The sequence below is a fragment of the Sesamum indicum genome, linkage group LG10 (assembly GCF_026168435.1).
Source record: "Sesamum indicum cultivar Baizhima isolate 11 linkage group LG10, ASM2616843v1, whole genome shotgun sequence".
NCBI classification, from domain to species: Eukaryota; Viridiplantae; Streptophyta; class Magnoliopsida; order Lamiales; family Pedaliaceae; genus Sesamum; species Sesamum indicum.
This window is the reverse complement of record NC_142666.1, coordinates 2,765,234-2,786,291: the sequence shown is the minus strand read 5'-3', so window position 1 is coordinate 2,786,291 and position 21,058 is coordinate 2,765,234. Positions and strand designations below refer to the sequence as shown.

The 21,058-nt window shown below is 35.1% G+C and overlaps 2 protein-coding genes and 2 long non-coding RNA genes across 7 annotated transcripts; 3 read left to right on the top strand and 1 right to left on the bottom strand.

The window, feature by feature from the left end:
* Nucleotides 1-2,449: 2,449 nt before the first annotated feature.
* On the top strand, nucleotides 2,450-4,380 carry LOC105172521 (uncharacterized). The gene is made up of 3 exons (XR_848661.3): nucleotides 2,450-2,605; nucleotides 3,492-3,604; nucleotides 3,813-4,380. It is a non-coding gene; the product is annotated as an uncharacterized LOC105172521 (long non-coding RNA).
* Nucleotides 4,381-6,660: 2,280 nt separating this feature from the next.
* SK41 (shaggy-like protein kinase 41) lies at nucleotides 6,661-14,609 on the top strand. Of its 3 annotated transcripts, none has more exons than XM_011093993.3 (13): nucleotides 6,661-6,875; nucleotides 8,931-9,058; nucleotides 9,247-9,339; nucleotides 9,419-9,478; nucleotides 9,591-9,863; nucleotides 11,072-11,146; nucleotides 11,942-11,998; nucleotides 12,074-12,214; nucleotides 12,315-12,365; nucleotides 12,722-12,817; nucleotides 13,335-13,418; nucleotides 13,506-13,608; nucleotides 14,117-14,609. In XM_011093993.3, exons 2-13 carry the CDS (start codon nucleotides 9,011-9,013, stop codon nucleotides 14,203-14,205), a joined length of 1,170 nt encoding a protein of 389 aa, XP_011092295.1. In that variant the 5' UTR covers nucleotides 6,661-6,875; nucleotides 8,931-9,010; the 3' UTR covers nucleotides 14,206-14,609. The 3 variants fall into 3 exon arrangements, with proteins under 3 accessions (XP_011092295.1, XP_011092292.1, XP_011092294.1); XM_011093990.3 differs by having other exon boundaries at nucleotides 8,826-9,058; XM_011093992.3 differs by lacking the exon at nucleotides 6,661-6,875 and adding an exon at nucleotides 6,887-7,041 and having other exon boundaries at nucleotides 8,826-9,058.
* Nucleotides 14,610-16,773: 2,164 nt separating this feature from the next.
* PUR2 (Glycinamide ribonucleotide (GAR) synthetase) lies at nucleotides 16,774-19,955 on the top strand. 2 transcript variants are annotated; one of them, XM_011093994.3, is made up of 4 exons: nucleotides 16,774-17,251; nucleotides 17,673-18,046; nucleotides 18,139-18,669; nucleotides 19,169-19,955. In XM_011093994.3, exons 1-4 carry the CDS (start codon nucleotides 16,981-16,983, stop codon nucleotides 19,586-19,588), a joined length of 1,596 nt encoding a protein of 531 aa, XP_011092296.1. In that variant the 5' UTR covers nucleotides 16,774-16,980; the 3' UTR covers nucleotides 19,589-19,955. The 2 variants fall into 2 exon arrangements, with proteins under 2 accessions (XP_011092296.1, XP_011092297.1); XM_011093995.3 differs by having other exon boundaries at nucleotides 17,109-17,506; nucleotides 17,592-18,046.
* LOC148785186 (uncharacterized) lies at nucleotides 19,767-20,938 on the bottom strand. Its single transcript, XR_016067756.1, has 2 exons — nucleotides 20,706-20,938; nucleotides 19,767-20,053 (listed from the first exon to the last, which is right to left on the bottom strand). It is a non-coding gene; the product is annotated as an uncharacterized LOC148785186 (long non-coding RNA).
* Between the last annotated feature and the right edge of the window lie 120 nt (nucleotides 20,939-21,058).

The window sequence follows — 21,058 nt, the reverse complement described above, 5'->3', positions numbered from 1 at the left end:
TCTAAGTGTTTGCACATAATTATGTTTATGATTCTCAATTATGGTTGCCATTCCTATTACTTAAATAAGATACGTAATTTTCAATGCAATACACGTCTACAAATCGTAGCCCTACAGTTAACCAAGTGATAAAGATTGAAATTAATATTCAAAACTTGTAACTATGTGAATTGCCTTCCACAAATCTTTGCATTCATCAATATTTTATCAATAATCATAATGATTTAATTTCAACTTATAATCGATGTTTTAGAATTTTTGAAAAAATAAAGGTGACGTATCGTTAGACTCAGGGACTTTAAAAGGATATATACTAAAATTTTTATACTTGCATTGATAGATAACTATGAAATAAAATACGGGATGCAATAATAATTACAACTAATAAATTACATAAGAAATTCATCTACATATGTTTCTTTCTGTGTTGAATTATATGGTTTTAACTGTGACTAAAGTACGACAACAATGGTGATAAAAAGCGGGGGTTTCATTAAAATGCTTGAACTTCGGGTCAAAGATAGAAGAAGAAAAGAGGGGAAGAGAAAACGAAGCGGATAAAGTGACAAGACTTCTTGTCTTATTCGGTGGGCATTTTGGTGATTTGCTAATTTTATACCAAACAATCCCAATCTTAATAAACATGTGGTTGCTAAGAACTACATGCAGTCGTAGGTAATTTTTGTGCTTGTAACGGAGAGTGTTCCACATTTGATACCAAAATTTTCAAGTTGATATTTAATCCCACATGATTAAAAAACGCTGCAAATGTGGTCCCAATATCTGATAGATTTTGATCACACATAATTAATGCATGACATCACATCCACAACTTTTTTAATCCTATAAGACAAAAAAAATGTTAATCTTATAAAAGACCGGACAAAAAATGCTAACACTCTACCGTTAATTGATAAATCAATCTTAACTCTACCTTTGAACAAAAGGGAAAAGGACAGAATTGACCTTTGCGATAATATGCAATTGGGCCCACCACAATAACATGGTCCTGCGGCACACAACGTTGCCACGTGTGGGGGGAAATTCTCGCGTGTTGCTCCACGGGCTAACGTGGGGGCCCAGATACTAATACAGAAATACCGTTGTTGGGCCCGAAGCCCATATATATTGCCAATGTCGATATTACCCCTCAAGTAATTATATCATGGATTTATCATTACTTTAGTTTGTGAGGAAATCTCTACATTACATTATTTTTGTGAAAAACATTTGTACATTATCTCATGTTTATATTACTTCCTATTTTCTCACAAATAAAATAAATAATTGGCTTATTTATTACTATATTTCAATTAATATATAATGCCATTTTTCTTTTTATTTGGCTCGTAAATATTTTAAAATAAGATCGTATTTACAACACCCGACAGGTAAATATATAATGCATTATTTGTATAAATAGTAAGGGTGATAATTAGTACCGAGCCCAAATAAATCCGTCTCAGCCGGTATAATTAGATATTTATTTTGTTCGTATTTTTCCATTCCTTCCCCCTTATGCCAACTCCCAGATCTGCGTTCGGTCATCTATTCTCAATTTCTCTCTCTCGCTCTCGCTTGCTCCACGCCTCTTCGCCTGCGGCTTTGTCGCTCGCCCTCCGTTGACTCTCTTCTTCATTTTGCTTATTTGTAAAAATAAATAAATAAATAATAAAAACTAGGTGTATGGAGTCAGATCCGCACCGACGGGTGCTATGGCAGTACGGGTCCCCAGTCCACCCAAATTCATCCCGCTGTCATCCCTAATCAACAGTCTCTTCTTGAGTTGTTTAGTGTGGCAACGTGTCCAATGTTACTTTCAGAATTTATTTTGTTGAACTTTTTAATTAAAAGGGCGTTGGACCAAATTAGTTATGAAATCTTATAAGTTCATATATTTTAGAATATAATTTTTGAATTTATTAGATCTTATTTTAAGCATAAATTATTGAAATATTTGGATAAAAGAAGGTTATGAAACTTATAATATGTTACTATGACAAATCCATAATTTATTCTTATCTATATATATATTAAAACATGAAAAAATATTTATTATAAGTACATATGGACAACGTGCCACGATGATTAGTTATTACAAAAGAAAATCCTACATACCAACTTTTAAATATCTAAATTTATCTTTTTAATTCATTCTATCCCTTTAATAAAATTAAGTTATAATAGTAATTTCAATATTTTTAATAAATTTACTAAAATACCCTTTAAGCTTGCACACATTTAAACTTTTGCCATATTTCACGCTCGAAACACATTATCTCACGTTCGATAACCACTTCATTAATAAAAATATTATTTATTATTTTTTAAATATTTTTACATACACATCGAGCGTGTCGTCTACCAAAAATAAAAAAAAATAAAAAAAAAGGTCTAAGAAGGAATTAGTAGAGTTTTTGAACATTTTTCATTGGTTGGTGACCAAATCAATCTATTCTCAGCACCACTGGAATATTCATGAAGGATGATCTCTCTTCAGTCTTCAGTCAGTATCTTAATTGGGAAGAAAGTCAAAACACACAAATACACACACTTATAGATATAGTGAGAGAAAGCGGAGAATAAAGAGAGAGAAAATGTGCGGGTATGTTTCCGCTCTGTGCTTCTTGATCAGTTTTCTTTTATCGAAATCTGCTACTTTATGGTTCAGGCGCTGTTAATTCGTGTTTATGTGCTTAATTGGAGTTGAAGGAGCAGGCAAATGTCTGCAACCTGCTTCGGATTTACGGAGAATTTTATTCCTGTTTGTAGATGTTCTTGTGTTATTTTTTTGTCTAAATTTGTGGGTGTGTTGAAAATGGTAATGTTTTTCGGTGTTTGGAGTTATGATCTGATTCAATAGGTGATTTATGTTTGTTATACATTTGAAATTAGGTATTGAATGTCTTATCATGGGTTTGTGAGTTTTTGTATTTTCTTACACACGGAGAAATAGACAAGATTGGAGTATGCATCTTACCTAAATGAGAGATTTCTGTTCTTATTATGATCTTTTGTGGAGCATTGAGGGTTTCATTGATAATTGTAGCAGTGATAATAAATAAAGATTGGTGTTCAAGCGCTCTGGGTAACAAAGAGTTGCAAACCGCACAGAAATACAAATTTAATGCAGTTTGGTGCTTATATGGTAGAAACCAATTGATCATGAATCAGAAATAGTGGCTCCTGGATTTCTGTTCGATTTATCATTCACGAAATCCACGTTGCTAACATTTTCTTCCTGCACCGATATCTATTCGGTTAAATTCATGAAGAAAATGTTTGCACTTGGTCTCAAGAATTCCCTTCCCTGTTTGTATGCTCGTCTGCAGTTGGTGTGAGTTTGGTTGGGGGGAGGGGGGGAGGATCAAGAGTGGTTGGGCCAAGTTCGTTATACGCATGTACCCGTACTGTCATCTGTACTCGAACTCTTCATTGAGAAGGTGATTTTACCTGATTGAAAAAGGACTCTTTTTGGGTATTCTGTTTAGGTTGCCTTGTGATGTTGAGACTTTGATGTCATAAGTTACATGCTCGTGAATGGAGGAGGTGAAAAATCAGGCATTCAACATGTACATAGAGGAGTGCTTTTCACTCTGCCTGGGTAAGCTTTTGCATCTACCTCCCTAATGAATAGATTTTTATGACCTTTTCACAAGCTCATTATGCCCAAAAGTTGAGAAAATAAATTAGCTTTGGAGTTCGATATAGGAAGTGAACTCAAACAGTGGCAATGACTTGGGTCGACTTTTGTTGGAGCTCATTTAAGATTCACAGGGTTGGCGTTTTAACCATCTCTTTGCACATTGCAGCCTTCTCCGGCACCAAGAAGCTTTTTTGGTGGAGAAGATTTTCTTGGCGATGATAACAGACATACACTTACCAGCGAGGAAGACGTCAAAGGATCCAAACAAGCACTATTGTTCCAGTCATGCATAGAAACATTTATTGTGGACGTCTTCATTTCAGAGGGCTTCGTCTCTGCTTCATTCATCCAGAGGGCGTCATGCAAGCCGGTTGTGGCTGCTGGTACTAACTCCAAAGATTTCATGGCCGCACTCAAAATCATGATCAGATATACCTGCGTGGTTGGCCATACGGCTGGAGAAGCCTATGCTTGCACAGCTTCTTACACTCCTAGGGGAAGGGACAAGCTTGACGCGGAGATTAGAGCTGTCGTTCAGTCCCTTATAGACAATGGAATTGATGTCTAATTGATCTTGATCGACCAGTTTGTGAGTCTTCATTCGTTTAGCGACGCCAACATACATGCATTTTTTTATATTTTATCGCGCTTGTCAATTATATCTTAGTATAATAAAAAGCAGTACTAAAAAAGACGTGTGATTAATTATTTCAATAATATGGGTGATTTTGTAATTTAATAACAATGGTAGGGATGCTATTATCATTATTAGCATATTAAATTAATTTTTAAATTTAATTATATTGAATTATATAATAAATCGCATAACAAGAGAGAAGGACGGAAGAGGGAATTGAAAATTGTTGGAGACTATTTGCTCTTTGAAGATAAAGTCTTCAACTAGGGCCCCAAATTCATCACCTATGAGATATTCAGAATTGACCTTTCTGATAGCCTGCGACCGGGCCTGCCACAATAAGCTGGCCCAGCGACACAATTCATTGCCACGTGTCCTATATATGGGGGAGAAAATCTCGAGTGTTGCTCAAATGGCTAAGGTGGGGCCACGTGGCTTTCGGAGCTTTTAATCCGGACAAAGCCGATTGTAGAACTGTCGCCGTTGGGCCCGAACCCCTTAATCAACTGCAAAATCGAAATGCCGATTTTGCCCCTCAAGTGATTTATCTGATGGATATGAATAATACTTTCTAAAGAAACCTTTAAATATTTTAAATTAACGAATCTAATACTTATTTTTTATAATTAAACATTTAGATAATATTGTACTTATTTTATATATATATTTATAGTTTAATTTTTTTTAACATTTTGTATTTTAAATTTTTCTTAATTGAAAAATATATATTTTAACTACAGTAAAGTAAAATATTAGCTAGTAGTTCAAATTTTATTACATTTTATAGATTTAAAATTAAGTAATGAATGAATATAATAAATATATTAAAGAAAATTACGTAAAAGATTTATTAATTTATTATAAAATTAAGTTATTAATTATATAATTTTTAGAATAATTACACTGCCCTTCTTTTGATTTTTGATGTAATTATATGTAGACTCTCGTGATTTTAAAAATTACTACTACCATAATATTTATTATCATCTGTCAAATAAATCTCATGTTAGTAAAAAATCATGAATTTTTTAATATTAATAAAATAAATAAAAATATATATTTATCCTCAATTAACTTATTGCACGATAAATAAATTATTTCTGACCAAACTAATCTTATAAGAGTGAATATATACTTTATCACATGCTTTAGTGTAAAAAAATATATAAGAGTAGCTTGGTCAGAAAAAAAATTTATTTGATCCGTATTACACGAGTACATACGTCAATCGAGTATAAATATGTATTTTCATTCAAATTTTTGTTGGTATCAACAAATTTGATGAATTTTGATTAACGAATTGATCTATTTGTTAAATAAAAAAAAAATCAGAGGGACTAAATGTAATGTAATTACACCAAACTTCAACGAAGAACTGTGCAGTCATCCATTAATCTTTTAGATAAAGTGAGTAATTACATATCAGTTTTTTAAATATGTTTTCTTTGAAAAATACAAGAAATATATATTTACTCATTTTTTTTCCTAGAAGCATTTAACTTTGATGAAGTGTATAAATTGTCAGTTTCTTCTCAAAAGAATACATAAATTGTTGGGATATTACACTGTTCTCCCTGAGTTTTAAATTACACGTAGACCTCATATATTTTGAAAAATTATATTTGATATACTTGATGTTTGTTCTCGTCCAATAAATAGATCCATCTGTTAATTAAAACTCACGATTTTCTTTTATACTAGCAAAAAAAAAAAAGAAAAATGACTGAAAACCATAATTACTTCCGATTGACTTACTATTGACTTATTGCAAATCAAATAATTTTTTTGGTTGGCCAAATTGTCATTATAACGGTAAAGATGTACCTTCTCACATGCATTAGCGCACGTAAAAGGTGTATAAGGGTAGTTTTATCAGAAATAATTTATTTATTCTACAATAAATCGGTACTAAGTTAATTATGAATAAATATGAATTTTTATTTAATTTTTTATATTAATATTAGCAAATTCAGTAAATTTTAATTATTATTTTTTAATTGTGACTAATGAAGAAATTTAATTGCTGGATGGAAACAAATATTAAGAATACTCAAAGTAATTTTTTAAATTATAAAAAATTTACTTATAATTATATTAAATCTCACGAGAAGGACAATATAATTATCTCTTATATTTATTTGGGTGTGGGGGACAAGAAAGTCATATATAAAAGAACAAAAGAATGAAAAGGTCAAAAAAGAAAAATGAGAGGAGTTTTCATTCATTGGTTGGTGCACCAAAATCAATCTATCCCAACACCACCGGATCATCCTCCATAAGAAAGTGATGGATACATACGAATACGAATACGAATACGAATACGAATATCGGATATGCACACAAGTATTTGTATTCTCTTAGTATTTTCACTTTGGACAGTGAAGAAGACTGTCACTCTCTGCAGTCAGTCTCAGTTGTGAAGAAGTGTTTGAAACCCCCCAAAAAACACACACAGTTACACACAAATACACACACTTTAATTATTATATCTATACACACACTCTTCCTGAACCTATAGATATAGAGAGAGAGATAGAGAGAGAAAAGGAAAAAAGTGAATGATGAAAAAGTAGAGAATAAAGAGGAGAAAAGGTACGAGTATGCTTCACGCTCTATGTTTGTTGATCCATCTTTTCGTCAAAATCTCTTACTTTATGGTTTCATGCGCTGTTAATTTATGTTTATGTGTTTAATTGGAGTTTGAAGGCGCAGGCAAATGTTTGTGATCTGCTCTGGGTTGACGGAGAATTTTGTTCCTGTTAGTCGATGGTTCTTGTGTGGCCTTTTTTTTTTTGTTTTTGGTTGCGACTGCTTTTGTCTGAAGTTGGGAATGTTTGGTTTGAGTTTTATGTGTTTTCGTGATTGTCGCTGTTTGATTCTTGTGAATCTGAAGGTCTTTGGTGTTTTTGATGTCTGGAGTTAGATCTGATTTAATAGGTGAATTTATTTTGTTTTACATTTGAAATTAGGTGTTGACTGTCTTATCATGGGGTTTTGAGCTTTTGTATTTGGCTAGGCATAGGGAAAGAGAAAAGATTAGTTGGAGTACCAATCTTACCTAAATGAGATATTTATGTTCTCATTATCATCTTTTATGGAAAATTGATGGCTTCATTCATAATTTTAGTGTTAAGAATCAATAAGGTGAATTTGTAATAGAACCTCAGAGAGAGCAGTTCAACTGCACTTTCTGTAAAGACAGTGCTCTTGCTGTTAAGTTTGGAGTTGATGTTTCTGGCGGTAACAGATGCAAGGCTCATCAACATGGAGAATGGGCCATTCGAACTTCCTAGGTTGCATAGAGTTCTGAAATGATTGTGGCCACACAACTGAAACAAAGTTAATGTAGCTGAAACCTGATGGGACAACTAGCTTAGGTTGCTTGTTGTTCGTATGTAGTTTATGGAGTTGAGCTTGATGTGAGCTTGCGAAATTGAAGAGTTCCCAATGAATAGCTTGCTTATTTTGCTGTCTATGTTGGACAATATTCAAGTAGCTTTATTTGTTTATTCCATTCTATAAGCCTGCAAACAAGAAAAGGAAAAATGACTGACTAATGTTTCCAGAGTCTGGTGCATTTGCTGACATGCTAATCATCAAAGTACTGGCACTTCATGTAACTGCTATAACTTTATAGAAACTAGAGATGGATAGGAAAAGCAAGAATAGCACTTTGGTTTCTTGGATGCAGCTGGACATTGTGATGTATGGGCAAATTCAGAAATAGAAATCCCTATTGATTCAGCCGCTTCATGCTCTCCATCAAACTAGAATCCAATCATCCATGTATTACATAATGCCATGAGTACTGCACATGACAGACATGTGATTTGGCAGGTGAAATTTCATATAGAAGAGATAAGGTTACATAACCTTCATCCTTGACGAGAGGGTCTTAAGGTGTTGCTTAATGAAACAAAAGATATTATTCTTCCCTGTTTCATGTGGTTGTGGATTGTATTGTACACCTTTCCAATTTTTATTATGTCTGCTCATGGCCAAAGAGTTAAACAAGAAATAAATCTTTGATAAGAAGTCTGTACATACTTTATATGGCATTGGAAAGACCTTGGGTCGATGCATCTCCTGGTCTTTCTGTGCTCTTAGCTCAGTTGCATCTGTTTCTGTCCAGAAGGAAATATTATATATGAAGTTGCACATTCTTTATCATTGGTTCGAACTATGATGTCTCTTGTCTAGGTAAGTTTGAGCAATCTGATACATAACCGAGGAGTAGTCTAATCCCATATATATATATATATATATATATATCTTTATGTACGCATGAGTATATGTATGTGTATATATTGCACAATACTCCGTCTAATAATCCACCTAATTGCACTGTCCTATATGTTACATTTATCCTGCGCATCAGACAAAGTTGTTGACTGAGGAAATTAGGTTTTTAACTCGAACAATGCAGTGCTCAACTTTTTTTTGGCTTGAAGCATACACAAAAGGCAGTTGACCTATTTTGTTAATTACGAAGTGTGTTTTTTTTTAGCAAAACTGGCTTAATGACTTTCCTAATGTATATAGGTAAAAATTGGCATCACTGTGATGGAATGCCACATCCTCAAAAATTGGAGAGGATATTAGGATATTGATACTCATCAGCCTTACTCATGGCATCTGCTGGCTTAGGACATGGAGGAGCTGGGAGCTCAAGATCTGCTAATGGCTTCAAGGTCTCATCTAGTTCAGTTGATTGGCTGGGAAGGGAGATGCTTGAGATGAGATTGAGGGACAGAGTGGACGCCGATGATGATAGGGTAAGTTTGGAGCATTGTGGTGCTCGTTGATATGTTAATGCTTTTCTTCAGCTTCTAAAGTGGTTCACAAGAAAACTAGCTTCTACACTAAACTAAAGTTTTACTCATGCAGTTGGCAGATCTCGATCATTCTGTTTGATGTCTTGTTTGTGATAAGCTTTACAACAGAGATTTCTTTTGTTATGCAGGATAGCGAACCCGATATAATTGATGGTGTGGGTGCTGAAACAGGGCATGTCATAAGGACCACCATCGGTGGTCGAAATGGTCAGTCCAAGCAGGTTGGTGGAGGTTACTTCTAGAACTTTTGTCATTGAGGATAACTCTGGATATTTATTTCTTTTTTATTTGGGTTGACAGGTGGTCAGTTACATAGCAGAACATGTTGTTGGAACTGGTTCATTTGGAGTAGTTTTTCAAGTAAGCTATGTGGCAGTATTTTATTTTTCCTTTGAGAACTGTGCATATCAAAATTATTTTCTTGCTGCGCTGCTGTTTTCCATTTTTGTATAATCCTATCTGCTTTCAACAGGCAAAGTGCAGAGAGACTGGAGAAATAGTTGCTATCAAGAAGGTTCTTCAGGACAAACGCTACAAGAATAGGGAGTTACAGATTATGCAAATGTTGGATCATCCCAATATTGTGGCTCTAAAGCATTCATTCTTTGCAAAAACTGAAAAGGAAGAGCTATACCTAAATCTTGTTCTGGAATATGTTCCTGAAACTGTTAACCGTATTGCCCGGCAATACAGCAGGATGAACCAGCGAATGCCATTGATATATGTCAAACTTTACACCTATCAGGCAAGTAGAAGTTTGTCAGTGTGTTTGCGTTTTTCATTTTCTTGAATCTATTAGTTAAATCCTAAATGTCATTCTTTTGTATTGGAGATAGTCTGCAAGCTTCAATCTCTTCTCCTGTCCCATGTTTGCATTTGACAGGTTTTCTGTCTCCTGCAGTGTATGCTTGAGTTTGATATTTTGAGTCTATCTCTAGTTTATTAATTAATGCTAGGAGATCTAGTTTGTCTCATGGGTTTTGGATGCTCCTTCTATTATTCCTCTATTCTTTGGTCTCATTTTGTTCTGCTTCTCTAATAACTGGGAATGTGAGTAGTGAGTTGTTAGCTCACTCGCCCTTCATGTATGTGTCTAAGCATATATGGCTATACACATTCTCTTGTTTAACATATGCCAACATGTGGACAGACTGAACTGGACATTTATAACTGAGTGGTTATTTTATCAATCTTCAGATCAATTATTCATGTAAATGATAAGACAAAAGGCCTTAAACCAGAGTTGAGTTGGATGCATTACTTGCTTTACTCTTTATTATATGTGGTTACACATTTCGACACCCTATAAAACTTCAGTCATCTAATACGGTTTGATGACATCATTTCCCTACATGCTTAGTTACATAACGATCCGTACTTTTAACTGAACTATATATGTTTTATATATATACACAAACATATACATTTGTATGTGCATATACATACATATATATGAGACTGCTGCAGTTTGCAGTACACGTGCCGCGATCTCATTTAAAGTCTCCATCTATAGTGGTTTAAATTCGCACTGGCTGTCCTTCATACTGTAGCAAACTGAACATGCAGTTATGTACTTTGACTTTGATTTAACTGATATTCATATTCAGACAATAATCTTGGCCTTTTCAATTATTTGCATTCGTGAAGCTCCTATATTCCGAAACATCACATGTTACTCTGATGTTGCCAATTAGGCATACGATTATATATCTACCCAAGTTGATGTGTCAATCTGGTCAAAACCTCATGGTGAGGAATTGTTGATGGTCGCTGTTCACTGCTGAAACTTCTATTTAACTGAATGTTAATAGGAAAGACTGCCAGAGGCCAATCAATATTGCCAGTTCCTTTCTGGATATGCTATCTTGTGTGTGCCTTGCTAATTCTCATCCAGTAGTTCTTTGCCATCTTCTTATCTGGACCCCTTGTCACAACTCCTTCCTCTCTGTGCAGATATGCCGAGCCCTTGCTTATATACATAATTGTATTGGTATTTGTCACCGTGATATCAAGCCGCAAAATTTACTTGTAAGTATTTTCTTTGTTAATTGACAAACAAGTTCTTATCAGATATTGTCTCCACTGTGCTAACTGGTAATTGGACACAATTCTTTTTCACCTCTCTAAAAAACTGTGATTGGAATAAATACTGTTCATGGAATAATGTTGTTATAACTTAATAATCATCTCATGTGCATTTCGGTGGAGTTTGAGCAAGCAATACTAGTTTGTAGTTAGAGGACTCTTTACCTATGGGCAGGTGATGACTGCTTTTGCAATGAGATTATTTTATGATAATTTTAGGAAAAGATGGCAATATAAATTTCATCTTTAGCCTATTAATCATAAAGTTTTCCATATAACCAGGGTTCTCATATGAAGGAATGCATCATGCATCACTGCTACTTAACAAAATAGATTCAGCTTGCTCTTTATATTATAACTGACATTGAGGTGATTTTAACTCAATAGACGTCATGATTTCATTTTCTGGTTATTTCCTTATTATCTGTCACGAACTGATGAGTAGATTTAACTGGTGGAATTGTAATGATAAATCTAAGAGATAAGCAAAATGTTAGAGAAAAGAAAGTGCTGTAACTAAAAAAAAAATCAGAATGTATTTGATGATTAAGCAGAAGTAAACATGGGTTTTGAAAATGGAGATTTTGTAAATTACTACTGTTCAGAATTTGTTCTTATGTTAAATTGCCAAAGAATTTCCAGGTGGGAATTTTCTTAGTTATCATATATTGAGAATAATGTTCTTGATCGTATTGTTTTATTTTTATTTAAGAAGCTGAAGTTGTATTTATCATCCAGGTGAATCCGCACACACATCAGCTCAAACTTTGTGATTTTGGGAGTGCCAAAGTTTTGGTAAGTAGGTCTTTGTGCATCATAGGTCATTAATGACTGTTTCCTGTTGCTTATGCCTAGTGGTTCATTCCTCAGGTGAAAGGGGAGCCCAATGTGTCCTACATCTGTTCGCGGTATTATCGTGCTCCTGAACTCATATTTGGTGCCACGGAATATACAACTGCAATAGATATATGGTCAACTGGTTGCGTAATGGCTGAATTACTTCTTGGACAGGTTGACTGATAATCTTAATGCTTTTACCTTCTATTTCCAATGTGTAATATGTTATCCCTTCATATGTTACTCTGACATGTCTCTCTGATCTATTGTACAGCCCTTGTTTCCAGGAGAAAGCGGAGTTGATCAACTAGTTGAAATTATTAAGGTGATATCAGTCGCCCATGTGTTAAAGCTTAAAATTTTAGCATCTGGTTCTCTTAATGATCAATATATGATAAAATGGCTCAAAAGTTTGAGTTTGACTATAAATATCCGCTGATGAAGATTGGTATGAAAGACTAGATAGAGATGTAAAGAAAGATTCTGACTACTTGGCATTTCGGAAAGAGAACTTCATGTTGAATTTACCCTTGCAAACTGCTGACAAACAACATGAATGGTTTTTCGGGAACCCAATCACAAGAGTTGAAAAAATTTAGGTCATTTTCCTACAGCATAGCATCTGTTAGTCATTTGATATCAACATGTCCCGATTATTGTATGTTGGTTGAATTGTAATAGGTTTTGGGAACACCTACCAGAGAGGAGATCAAGTGCATGAATCCAAACTATACAGAGTTCAAGTTCCCACAGATCAAGCCCCATCCTTGGCACAAGGTATGGTTACCATGTTTCCTCTGATGGAACGAGTCTTTACATCTTTTTTCGTGTTGAAATGCACAAGACAGCTGAATTGATGCATGACTAGTACTTTATTTTGGCCAAAGATTATTCTTCAAAATTCATTTCTTGATCTCTCAGTGCATTGCCCTTGAAAATTTAAGCTTTTGTATACAAAAGCTTCAAAGGCTCACATCAAGACCGTTAGAACTTAACTGCCGCTCCCTTTATCTCCTCCTAGTTTTTGGAAAACCTGACTGCTAAATTTTGATCCAACCATTGTTCTGAATCACTGGTGAGAACTTGAATGCCATCAAGGCCCTATTTTTGAGATACACCTTAAGAGAATTTATGTGAAGAGTTGGTTATTGTTGTTGCTGTGGTCTGTGTGTTTCAACATTTTTATCTCTTCCAGCAAGCTGGCTGAAGTTGCATGTGCATTCTGTGTAAACCATCTCAAAATATTTGTTCCCTGTTCAAGTACAAGATTTTGATTATGCAATCTTTATTTCAGGTCTTCCAGAAGCGTCTACCTCCAGAGGCAGTGGACTTGGTATGTCGGTTTTTCCAGTACTCACCAAATCTAAGATGCACAGCTGTAAGTTCAACTTCCACCTCAACCAGCTGAACTGCAATTTTGAGACTACAAGTAAACTTTACCATCCTAATTTTTCTGGAACTGCAGTTGGAGGCTTGCATTCACCCTTTCTTTGATGAATTGAGGGATCCCAACACCCGGCTTCCAAATGGTCGCCCACTTCCTCCACTCTTTAATTTTAAACCTCAAGGTAATTTGACTCAACACCAAATGCACCATAATTATTAGCAGTGACATCATCCTACGATGATTAGTTTGCCTCTTTAAGCTTCTGGTGATACTATCTCAAAGTATGACTAATTTTGACTCGGTACCAAAATCTTGTTAAGTTTCAATGGTTTGAGCATTCGGGTTACTATCTCTTGACGCAGTGTGATCGCGTATGATCATCACTTTCTCATCCTCTGTTCATGAAACTTGCAACTCCCATGAGCAAGGAGGTCTTGTGGTAGCTGCTCAACTTGATGTAGCCTATTAACTGAAAACTAATGATGTCGACATTTCACTTCATAACATTGTTTTCTAATCCAATAGTTTACACCTCATGTGAATAGCAGCCCATACTGGTACCATGAGATCAGTCGAGCAAAGACTGACAGCAAAAGCCTCTATAGAGCCCTGGCATCTTCAACCTGTTGATGTGTTGTATCTACTTTGCTCCAAAAGTCTCTTATCATGCGTGCCTTTCTTTTTCACAGAGCTTGCCGGTATACCTCCAGATACTATCCACCGCCTCATTCCAGAGCACGCTAGAAGGCAGAACTTGTTCATGGCTTTCCACTCCTAGTCACTGTAAGGTACCCAAAATGTCCTGCTCGATCACTGCATGGAGCTATGCGTCGTGCAGCACTTAGAACCTTGTTACAGCTTACGGTTGTGCACCATCAGCGCTTCTTGTCTGTAAAAATGGCTTGAAGTTTCCGGGACTATTTGTAAAGGAGAAGAGTTTTTAGCTTGACGAACGTATATCCCATTACAGCGATATGGTCTTGGGAACTGCATGCATATTTACAACGGCTCTTTATACCGATACTATAGTGAAGAATGAAAATGCGTATAGGTCAGTTTTCGTATTACACGCCTATGTAAATGGTTTCTCTGCATTGTCAAAAGCTCTAGCCTTTGGACTATGCTAAGTTGTAGATTGTAACTTTTCCCTTAATTTCTATTTTCTTGGAGATTATTATTTCACTTTTGTCAAGTTTTTATGTGATTTCACTTCAGTTTCTATCCATTTTCCCTTGAAATTTTTGATATTTTAATGGGTCCTCTGTTTTAGAATGTGATATGATGATGATTCTGATCGATTATGAACAAGATCGTAGTTGATCCTACCAATCTCCTCAGATCTACTAATATACAAAAAATCAGTGTTGTGGTTGATTGAGGAGTCAACATATGAAGATCAAAACCACCATCACTCTATCCAATTGGGTTTGTATAGTATATTTTTTGTTGATAGCTTGAAATATTAGGGCATTGTTTTCATCTCCACTTCTTGGGCCAAATTGAATTATGGGCAGGATATAACTTATCCCATCCCTTGAGGTAAGATAACTCATTCACCCTCAATTCCTATTTAATTTCGAGCCTAAAAATTTGTTCTCCACTTCGATTTGTAAATGTCAACGTTGGTTTGGATTGGGTAAAATTTATTTTAGTCACCTACATTTGATTTCAACTTCTAAATAGTTCCTATCTTTTCAATTAATTTCAAATTAGTCCCTCCAACTGTTAATTTTTTCATATTTCCCCTATCAAAACTTTTTTCTAAGAAAAAAATTATTTTATTACTTCACTTTCCTTTTTTTATTACAATTTAGTCCCTCATACATTAGCTTAGAAAATAATAATTATTATAATTGGAAAATTTATCATTAAACGTTTATTCAGATGTTTGTGTGTATTTAATTGAAATTTTTTAGAAATTACTTATTGTTATTAGAAATATATATATTAATTGGATAAATAAAAAATATTAAAAAGTAGAAGAAATTATGAGAAATAATTGAAAAAATGAGTGAGAGAAGAAAAAGAGAAATAGAAATTGAGAAGAAAGAAAAATACGAATAAATAAACTAATTTAAAAAATAAAAAATAAAAAAACATAAAAAATTGAAGACAACAAAGTGCCGGTATTAAACTATACAAAAGTATGTATAATAATTTGATTAATAACATATCTGACACAATTGTTATGAATTTATTGAACTTCTGAAAATTTTCAAATAAAAGAATGCCTGGATGAATTAAGGAGTTTTACATATCCCTTTCTTCAAAATTTTAGATGACATATTCATTTTCTTAATTTATTCTCGAACTTTAGAAGTTTTTTATTTAAATATTTTCGCTCTATTTTTTTTTATTCAAACTATTTTCTCCAACTTATTATTTAATTTTTTATTTGAAAAACCCAATAAGTTCATTAAGTTTATAATAATTATATTAATATATCATTAGACAAGTTATTGTTTCAGGGCCAACAGTAAATTACTTCAATTAAAACGGTTATATTTTTTAAGTTTAAAAATAGAAGGGCCAAATTATAATTAAAAAATAAAAAGTTAATGCATGATTTTATGTATATATTAAAACAAAAAGAGTTTTATAAGGATAATATAAGAAAACCACTTATTGGAGGGACTAATTTAGAGTGAGTTAAAAAGACAGAGACTATTTTGAAGTTAAAATAAAAAATAAGGGATCAAAATGAGTTTTATCCGATTCGACTGCATACCTAAAAGCTTAAACAAGTCTTGTAAGTCACAAGAAAATTGCAATTTCAGTCTCAAATTAGAGGTTGATTATTAATATTAGTTTCATATTATATAAAATAGTTGATATTAATTTCACATTTTAAGAAAATATTGCCCAACGTAAAAAAAAACTTGCAATATTTCGGACTAACTTTAGGACCAATTTTGCAAATTTTTTTTAAGTGTGGGACTAGTTTTTCAACATTTTTCTAAAGTATGTGACTAATATTGCAATGATGGGATTAACTTAGTAATTTTTTTCTAAAGTATGAGATCAATATTAATTATTTTAAAAAGTATAATATTAATATTGCAAACCATCCTACATTTTGGGACCGAAATTGCAATTTTATCTGTAACTACTAATTTCAAATCATATTTAGAGAGTGGTTGTAAATTTTATTTCCATATCCCTAACATATTACAAAATCATAAGAAATATTTAGAAATCTCGCAGTTTTGTACCATAATTTGAAAGTATTTGGAAAAATATGGTAGCAATGTTTAAAAGTAAGTTGGAATATGGGGCCAAAATACAATTTGCTCATAAGTCCTGGAGACTGCCACTAGTTTTTATGGTACCTTGTTTTAAAACCTCAAGCCGGGTGGTAAAAACCTACCAAGCTACAACTCCTCTTTACTTTCTTTCTTTCCGTATCTTCCTCTGCACTTTTGCCGCTCATTTGTCTGCTGGGAATTCGCCAAATTCCTCAAAATCCCAACTCCTCTTTAACTCTATCTATTTAATCCCGTAATTGGGTCCTTATTTTTCACAATTTCTTGAGCAAAAACGAGATCCATAAACCATGGCGTGCATTTTTTCGCAAAGTTTTGTACCTGTCTGTAATGGTGTTAATACGGAGTTCTTCCACAGTCATACTCATCTATTCCGGAAGTTCTCAAATTTTAGTTGTTTTCGCGCCGGACCCCTCATCTGGGACTCTGCAAATAGTGGGCATGGTGGTAGCTTTGCCCGACTTCGCCGCAGTTGGACAGCCACCGGCGACGGTTATCGTCAGTCGGGCTTTCCTGTTTTTCATTGCGTTGCTTCGAGTAACGGAGCCCCCTCTGCTTCTGGTTAAAACTTTAATCTTAACTGTTTATTCTTCGTTTTGTTGTTCTCCGTTTCTGCTTGAATGAATGGAAAGTTGGAAAAATTATGTTCTTTCTCTTATGTTTGGTTTGTGGGTTATTCCGCTGTTGCACAAAAAGAACATGTAGGCCTAGATTTCCTTTCTCGGGGTTCTGACAAGGGGGAATTCTTTGTTTATTTCATTGGTTGTTTGTTTGGAGCAATATGTGCTGCAGCATTTGCCGCTTACCAGTGAAGGTGTAAGTTATCTGTTAAAATTAATGTTCACAATGTGATATACACACATCACCAGACTTAGCTATCATTGATATCTTAATTTTACAGGAAAGAATTGCCAGCAGACTGATTTATAGTTGAGGTCTCGTTTGTGTTGTTTACTCATGTTCTGGGCAATTGGTATTGCAGTGGAAAGATTGTCTGTGTTGGTTATTGGAGGAGGGGGAAGGGAGCATGCCCTTTGTTATGCTCTTAAACGATCTCCGTCCTGTGATGCTGTTTTTTGTGCTCCTGGAAATGTTGGAATTTCCAACTCCGGTGATGCAACTTGTATTGAGGACCTCGATGTTTCTGATAGCTCATCTGTTATTGACTTCTGCCGTAATTGGGGAATTGGTATGGTTGTGGTTGGACCGGAGGCTCCTCTTGTAGCTGGTCTGTCTAATGATCTTGTTAAGGCTGGGATTCTTACTTTTGGCCCTTCTTCGGAAGCTGCTGCTTTAGAAGGTTCGAAGGACTTCATGAAACGGTTGTGCGACAAATATGCTATTCCAACTGCTAAGGTTCATTTTGCTTCTATTCCATTACTAGTGATTGGGTTTTATTTATACTCTTTTTGATTGTCACCTTGTCATATTCATACTTGATTGTGCAGTATCAAACATTTACAGACGCGTTGGCTGCAAAAGCTTATATTGCAGAACAAGGTGCTCCTATTGTTGTTAAAGCTGACGGCTTAGCTGCTGGGAAAGGAGTCATTGTTGCTATGACACTAGAGGAGGCGTATGAAGCAGTCGACTCAATGCTTGTGAAAAATGTATTTGGATCTGCTGGTTGCCGTGTCATCATTGAGGAGTATTTGGAAGGAGAGGAAGCATCGTTCTTTGCTCTAGTAGATGGAGAGAATGCCATACCTCTAGAATCGGCCCAGGACCATAAACGAGTCGGTGATGGTGACACGGGACCCAATACTGGTGGAATGGGAGCTTATTCTCCAGCTCCCATCTTGACGAAAGAACTCCAATCTGTTGTCATGAACTCTATAATTCTCCCTACGGTCAAAGGAATGGCTGCAGAAGGCTGCAAATTTGTTGGTGTCTTATACGCAGGGCTGATGATTGAGAGAAAGTCTGGATTACCGAAGCTGATTGAGTATAATGTGCGCTTTGGAGACCCCGAGTGCCAGGTTAGTTTCATCTTTTATGCCGTCAACCACGACATGGTTGTGTTAATGATATTCATACATAAATATTCTTGCAAATCATGATGTGATCAGTTACTGGAAATAGCCAAAGATGTTACGTATCTTTGCAAAGAAATTGTCACATACAGGATTCTCTATATAGTGTATGCCCATTGTCATATTAATCAGCATATCTCGCACAATCTGATGATGATGCCAGCCATTTCTATTACTGAGAAGATCAAACGCATGGTTAGCTTTTGGCTTGCAATCAGAGTTGATGATCTCTTTGTTTCCTCACCACAAAAGAAAAAGTCATCCCTTTCATATCAAACATTAACACAGTGATTGTTGAATTGATTGAGTTTCTTGATCATAACTTTCAGTTGTATTCTACTACCTTTCCACGATAATTGCACTTTCATGTGAATCAGACATCTCACATACCGCTAATTGCTTTGGTCATCATGATTCCTCATTTGTCTAGTCTCAACATTTGCAGGTGTTGATGGTCCGTCTTGAGTCTGATCTGGCACAAGTTCTACTTGCAGCATGCAAGGGAAAGCTCAGCGGCGTGTCTCTCAACTGGTCTCCCGGATCAGCCATGGTCGTCGTCATGGCCAGTAACGGGTACCCTGGAAGCTACAAGAAAGGTACAGTCATTCTAAACCTTGAAGAAGCAGAGCAAGTGGCGCCAACCGTTAAGGTCTTCCATGCGGGTACCACACTCGACTCTGATGGGAACTACATTGCTAGTGGTGGCCGTGTTCTCGGGATCACTGCCAAAGGTGTCGATCTTGAAGAGGCCCGAGATAGGGCCTACCTCGCGGTCGAGCAAGTTAACTGGCCGGGAGGTTTCTACCGACGAGATATTGGTTGGAGAGCGCTACGTACACAGAAACAACACGCGACAGAAGGTTAAAAGGTGTGTTGAAACTTAAGGTTACGGAGTTAATTTTGGGTGACAACCATCCGAATTCGGAGAGAATGGTCATCTGGGAGACATTGAAAAGATAAACACGAGCAGCCATCGTCCGGGTTTACTGAAACTTGGAGGATTCTCACAGATTTTTGGACATAATAAAACATTGTGAGCAAAGTAAGCAATATATAGTTCATTCGATGTAAGAGGGGTGAAAACTCAACATTGGAAGAGTGGTCTCACTTTTGATGTCTTGCTGTAGACAAAACATGTTTGTTGGATAATGGATTATTCATGCATGTAATCCATTGTTTGTAAACCTTGATAATCACAACCAAAAATCAAAAGTTATCAGCTCTCTGTACCAGCTTTTTTCTCCACCACTTCTAGGCTGCTCAAATTATCAAAATTGCACAACTTCAAGATTTCCTCCACCAGCCCAACTTTTGATTTTGACCCTCCACTCTTAAGGAATCAATCATAAATTGTAGCTCATCATTATTAGGTACTAATTAAAATGCACTTAATACTTTCATTAGAACAATATAGAAATACTAACAATGATATACAATTGTATGGCAAACAATATAACCAATGATGAGATTGCAATCAACTTTTACCATAAAGAATTATACTATATTTCCAATTAAATATTATAAATGGTAATTGAAAAACATGTAGGCGCAACATGAACTCCCTGCAAATTGATTCATTTAACCCAAAAAACAAACAACTAAAAGACTGATAGAAATTGAATGTAACTCCTTACACAAAATTCTTTCAAATGAATCCTCGTGAAGTAAAATGAATAAAAATAGATATGCAGTTAATAGGCATTTGCATAAATAAAGACATACTTTGTGAAACAAGTGGAGGGTGAATGAGTTTGCTGACCCAGAATGGATAAAAAAACTCAAAACTGAAGTATAATATGAAATTAAGAGTTTTGACGACATAAAATCAAATAAATCTAATAAACCAAAATGCAAAAAAAGAATAGTCAAGTAACGCTTCAAACAATTGTCGCTACCCACATTCTTTGTGTGTGTGTGGATTGAAACACTCGAGAAGTGGTGAACAAAGCAAACATATAACTTTGTGCTACTAAAATTCAAACCTGGGGCGAAGGAAGCATGAACCAGCTTGAAGAGGGTGTTCCAGGAGTAAAGATTTGGATGGGAAAATTGCTCAAACACTTTATGGGAGTAGTGGAGACAGGGCAGAGGTAGTAGGATGAGAAACTTTGAAGCAGTTGAGAGCTCCAACTAACGTGGATGGCTGCCGAGATCAATAAAACGTTGCTGCTGGAAGGTAGTGGGTAAATACAGATTGCGTCTGTGGGTATATTGGTCAAACATAATTTTTGGGGTTTGAAAATGAGATTTTCTTTTTTATATAATATATATAAATAATATAAGATTGGGCCTCCAAAGTCAAAGCCCAAAAGGTTTTTCCCACTTATAGTGTATA

Coding starts and splice junctions, on each gene's coding strand:
- SK41 (XM_011093990.3), top strand. CDS start 8,912: ATGGCATCTGCTGGCTTAGGACATGGAGGAGCTGGGAGCTCAAGATCT. Junction 11,147..11,941: donor TCAAGCCGCAAAATTTACTT/GTAAGTATTTTC, acceptor TTTATCATCCAG/GTGAATCCGCACACACATCA. Junction 12,818..13,334: donor AGCCCCATCCTTGGCACAAG/GTATGGTTACCA, acceptor TCTTTATTTCAG/GTCTTCCAGAAGCGTCTACC.
- PUR2 (XM_011093994.3), top strand. CDS start 16,981: ATGGCGTGCATTTTTTCGCAAAGTTTTGTACCTGTCTGTAATGGTGTT. Junction 17,252..17,672: donor CGGAGCCCCCTCTGCTTCTG/GTTAAAACTTTA, acceptor TTGGTATTGCAG/TGGAAAGATTGTCTGTGTTG. Junction 18,670..19,168: donor TTGGAGACCCCGAGTGCCAG/GTTAGTTTCATC, acceptor CAACATTTGCAG/GTGTTGATGGTCCGTCTTGA.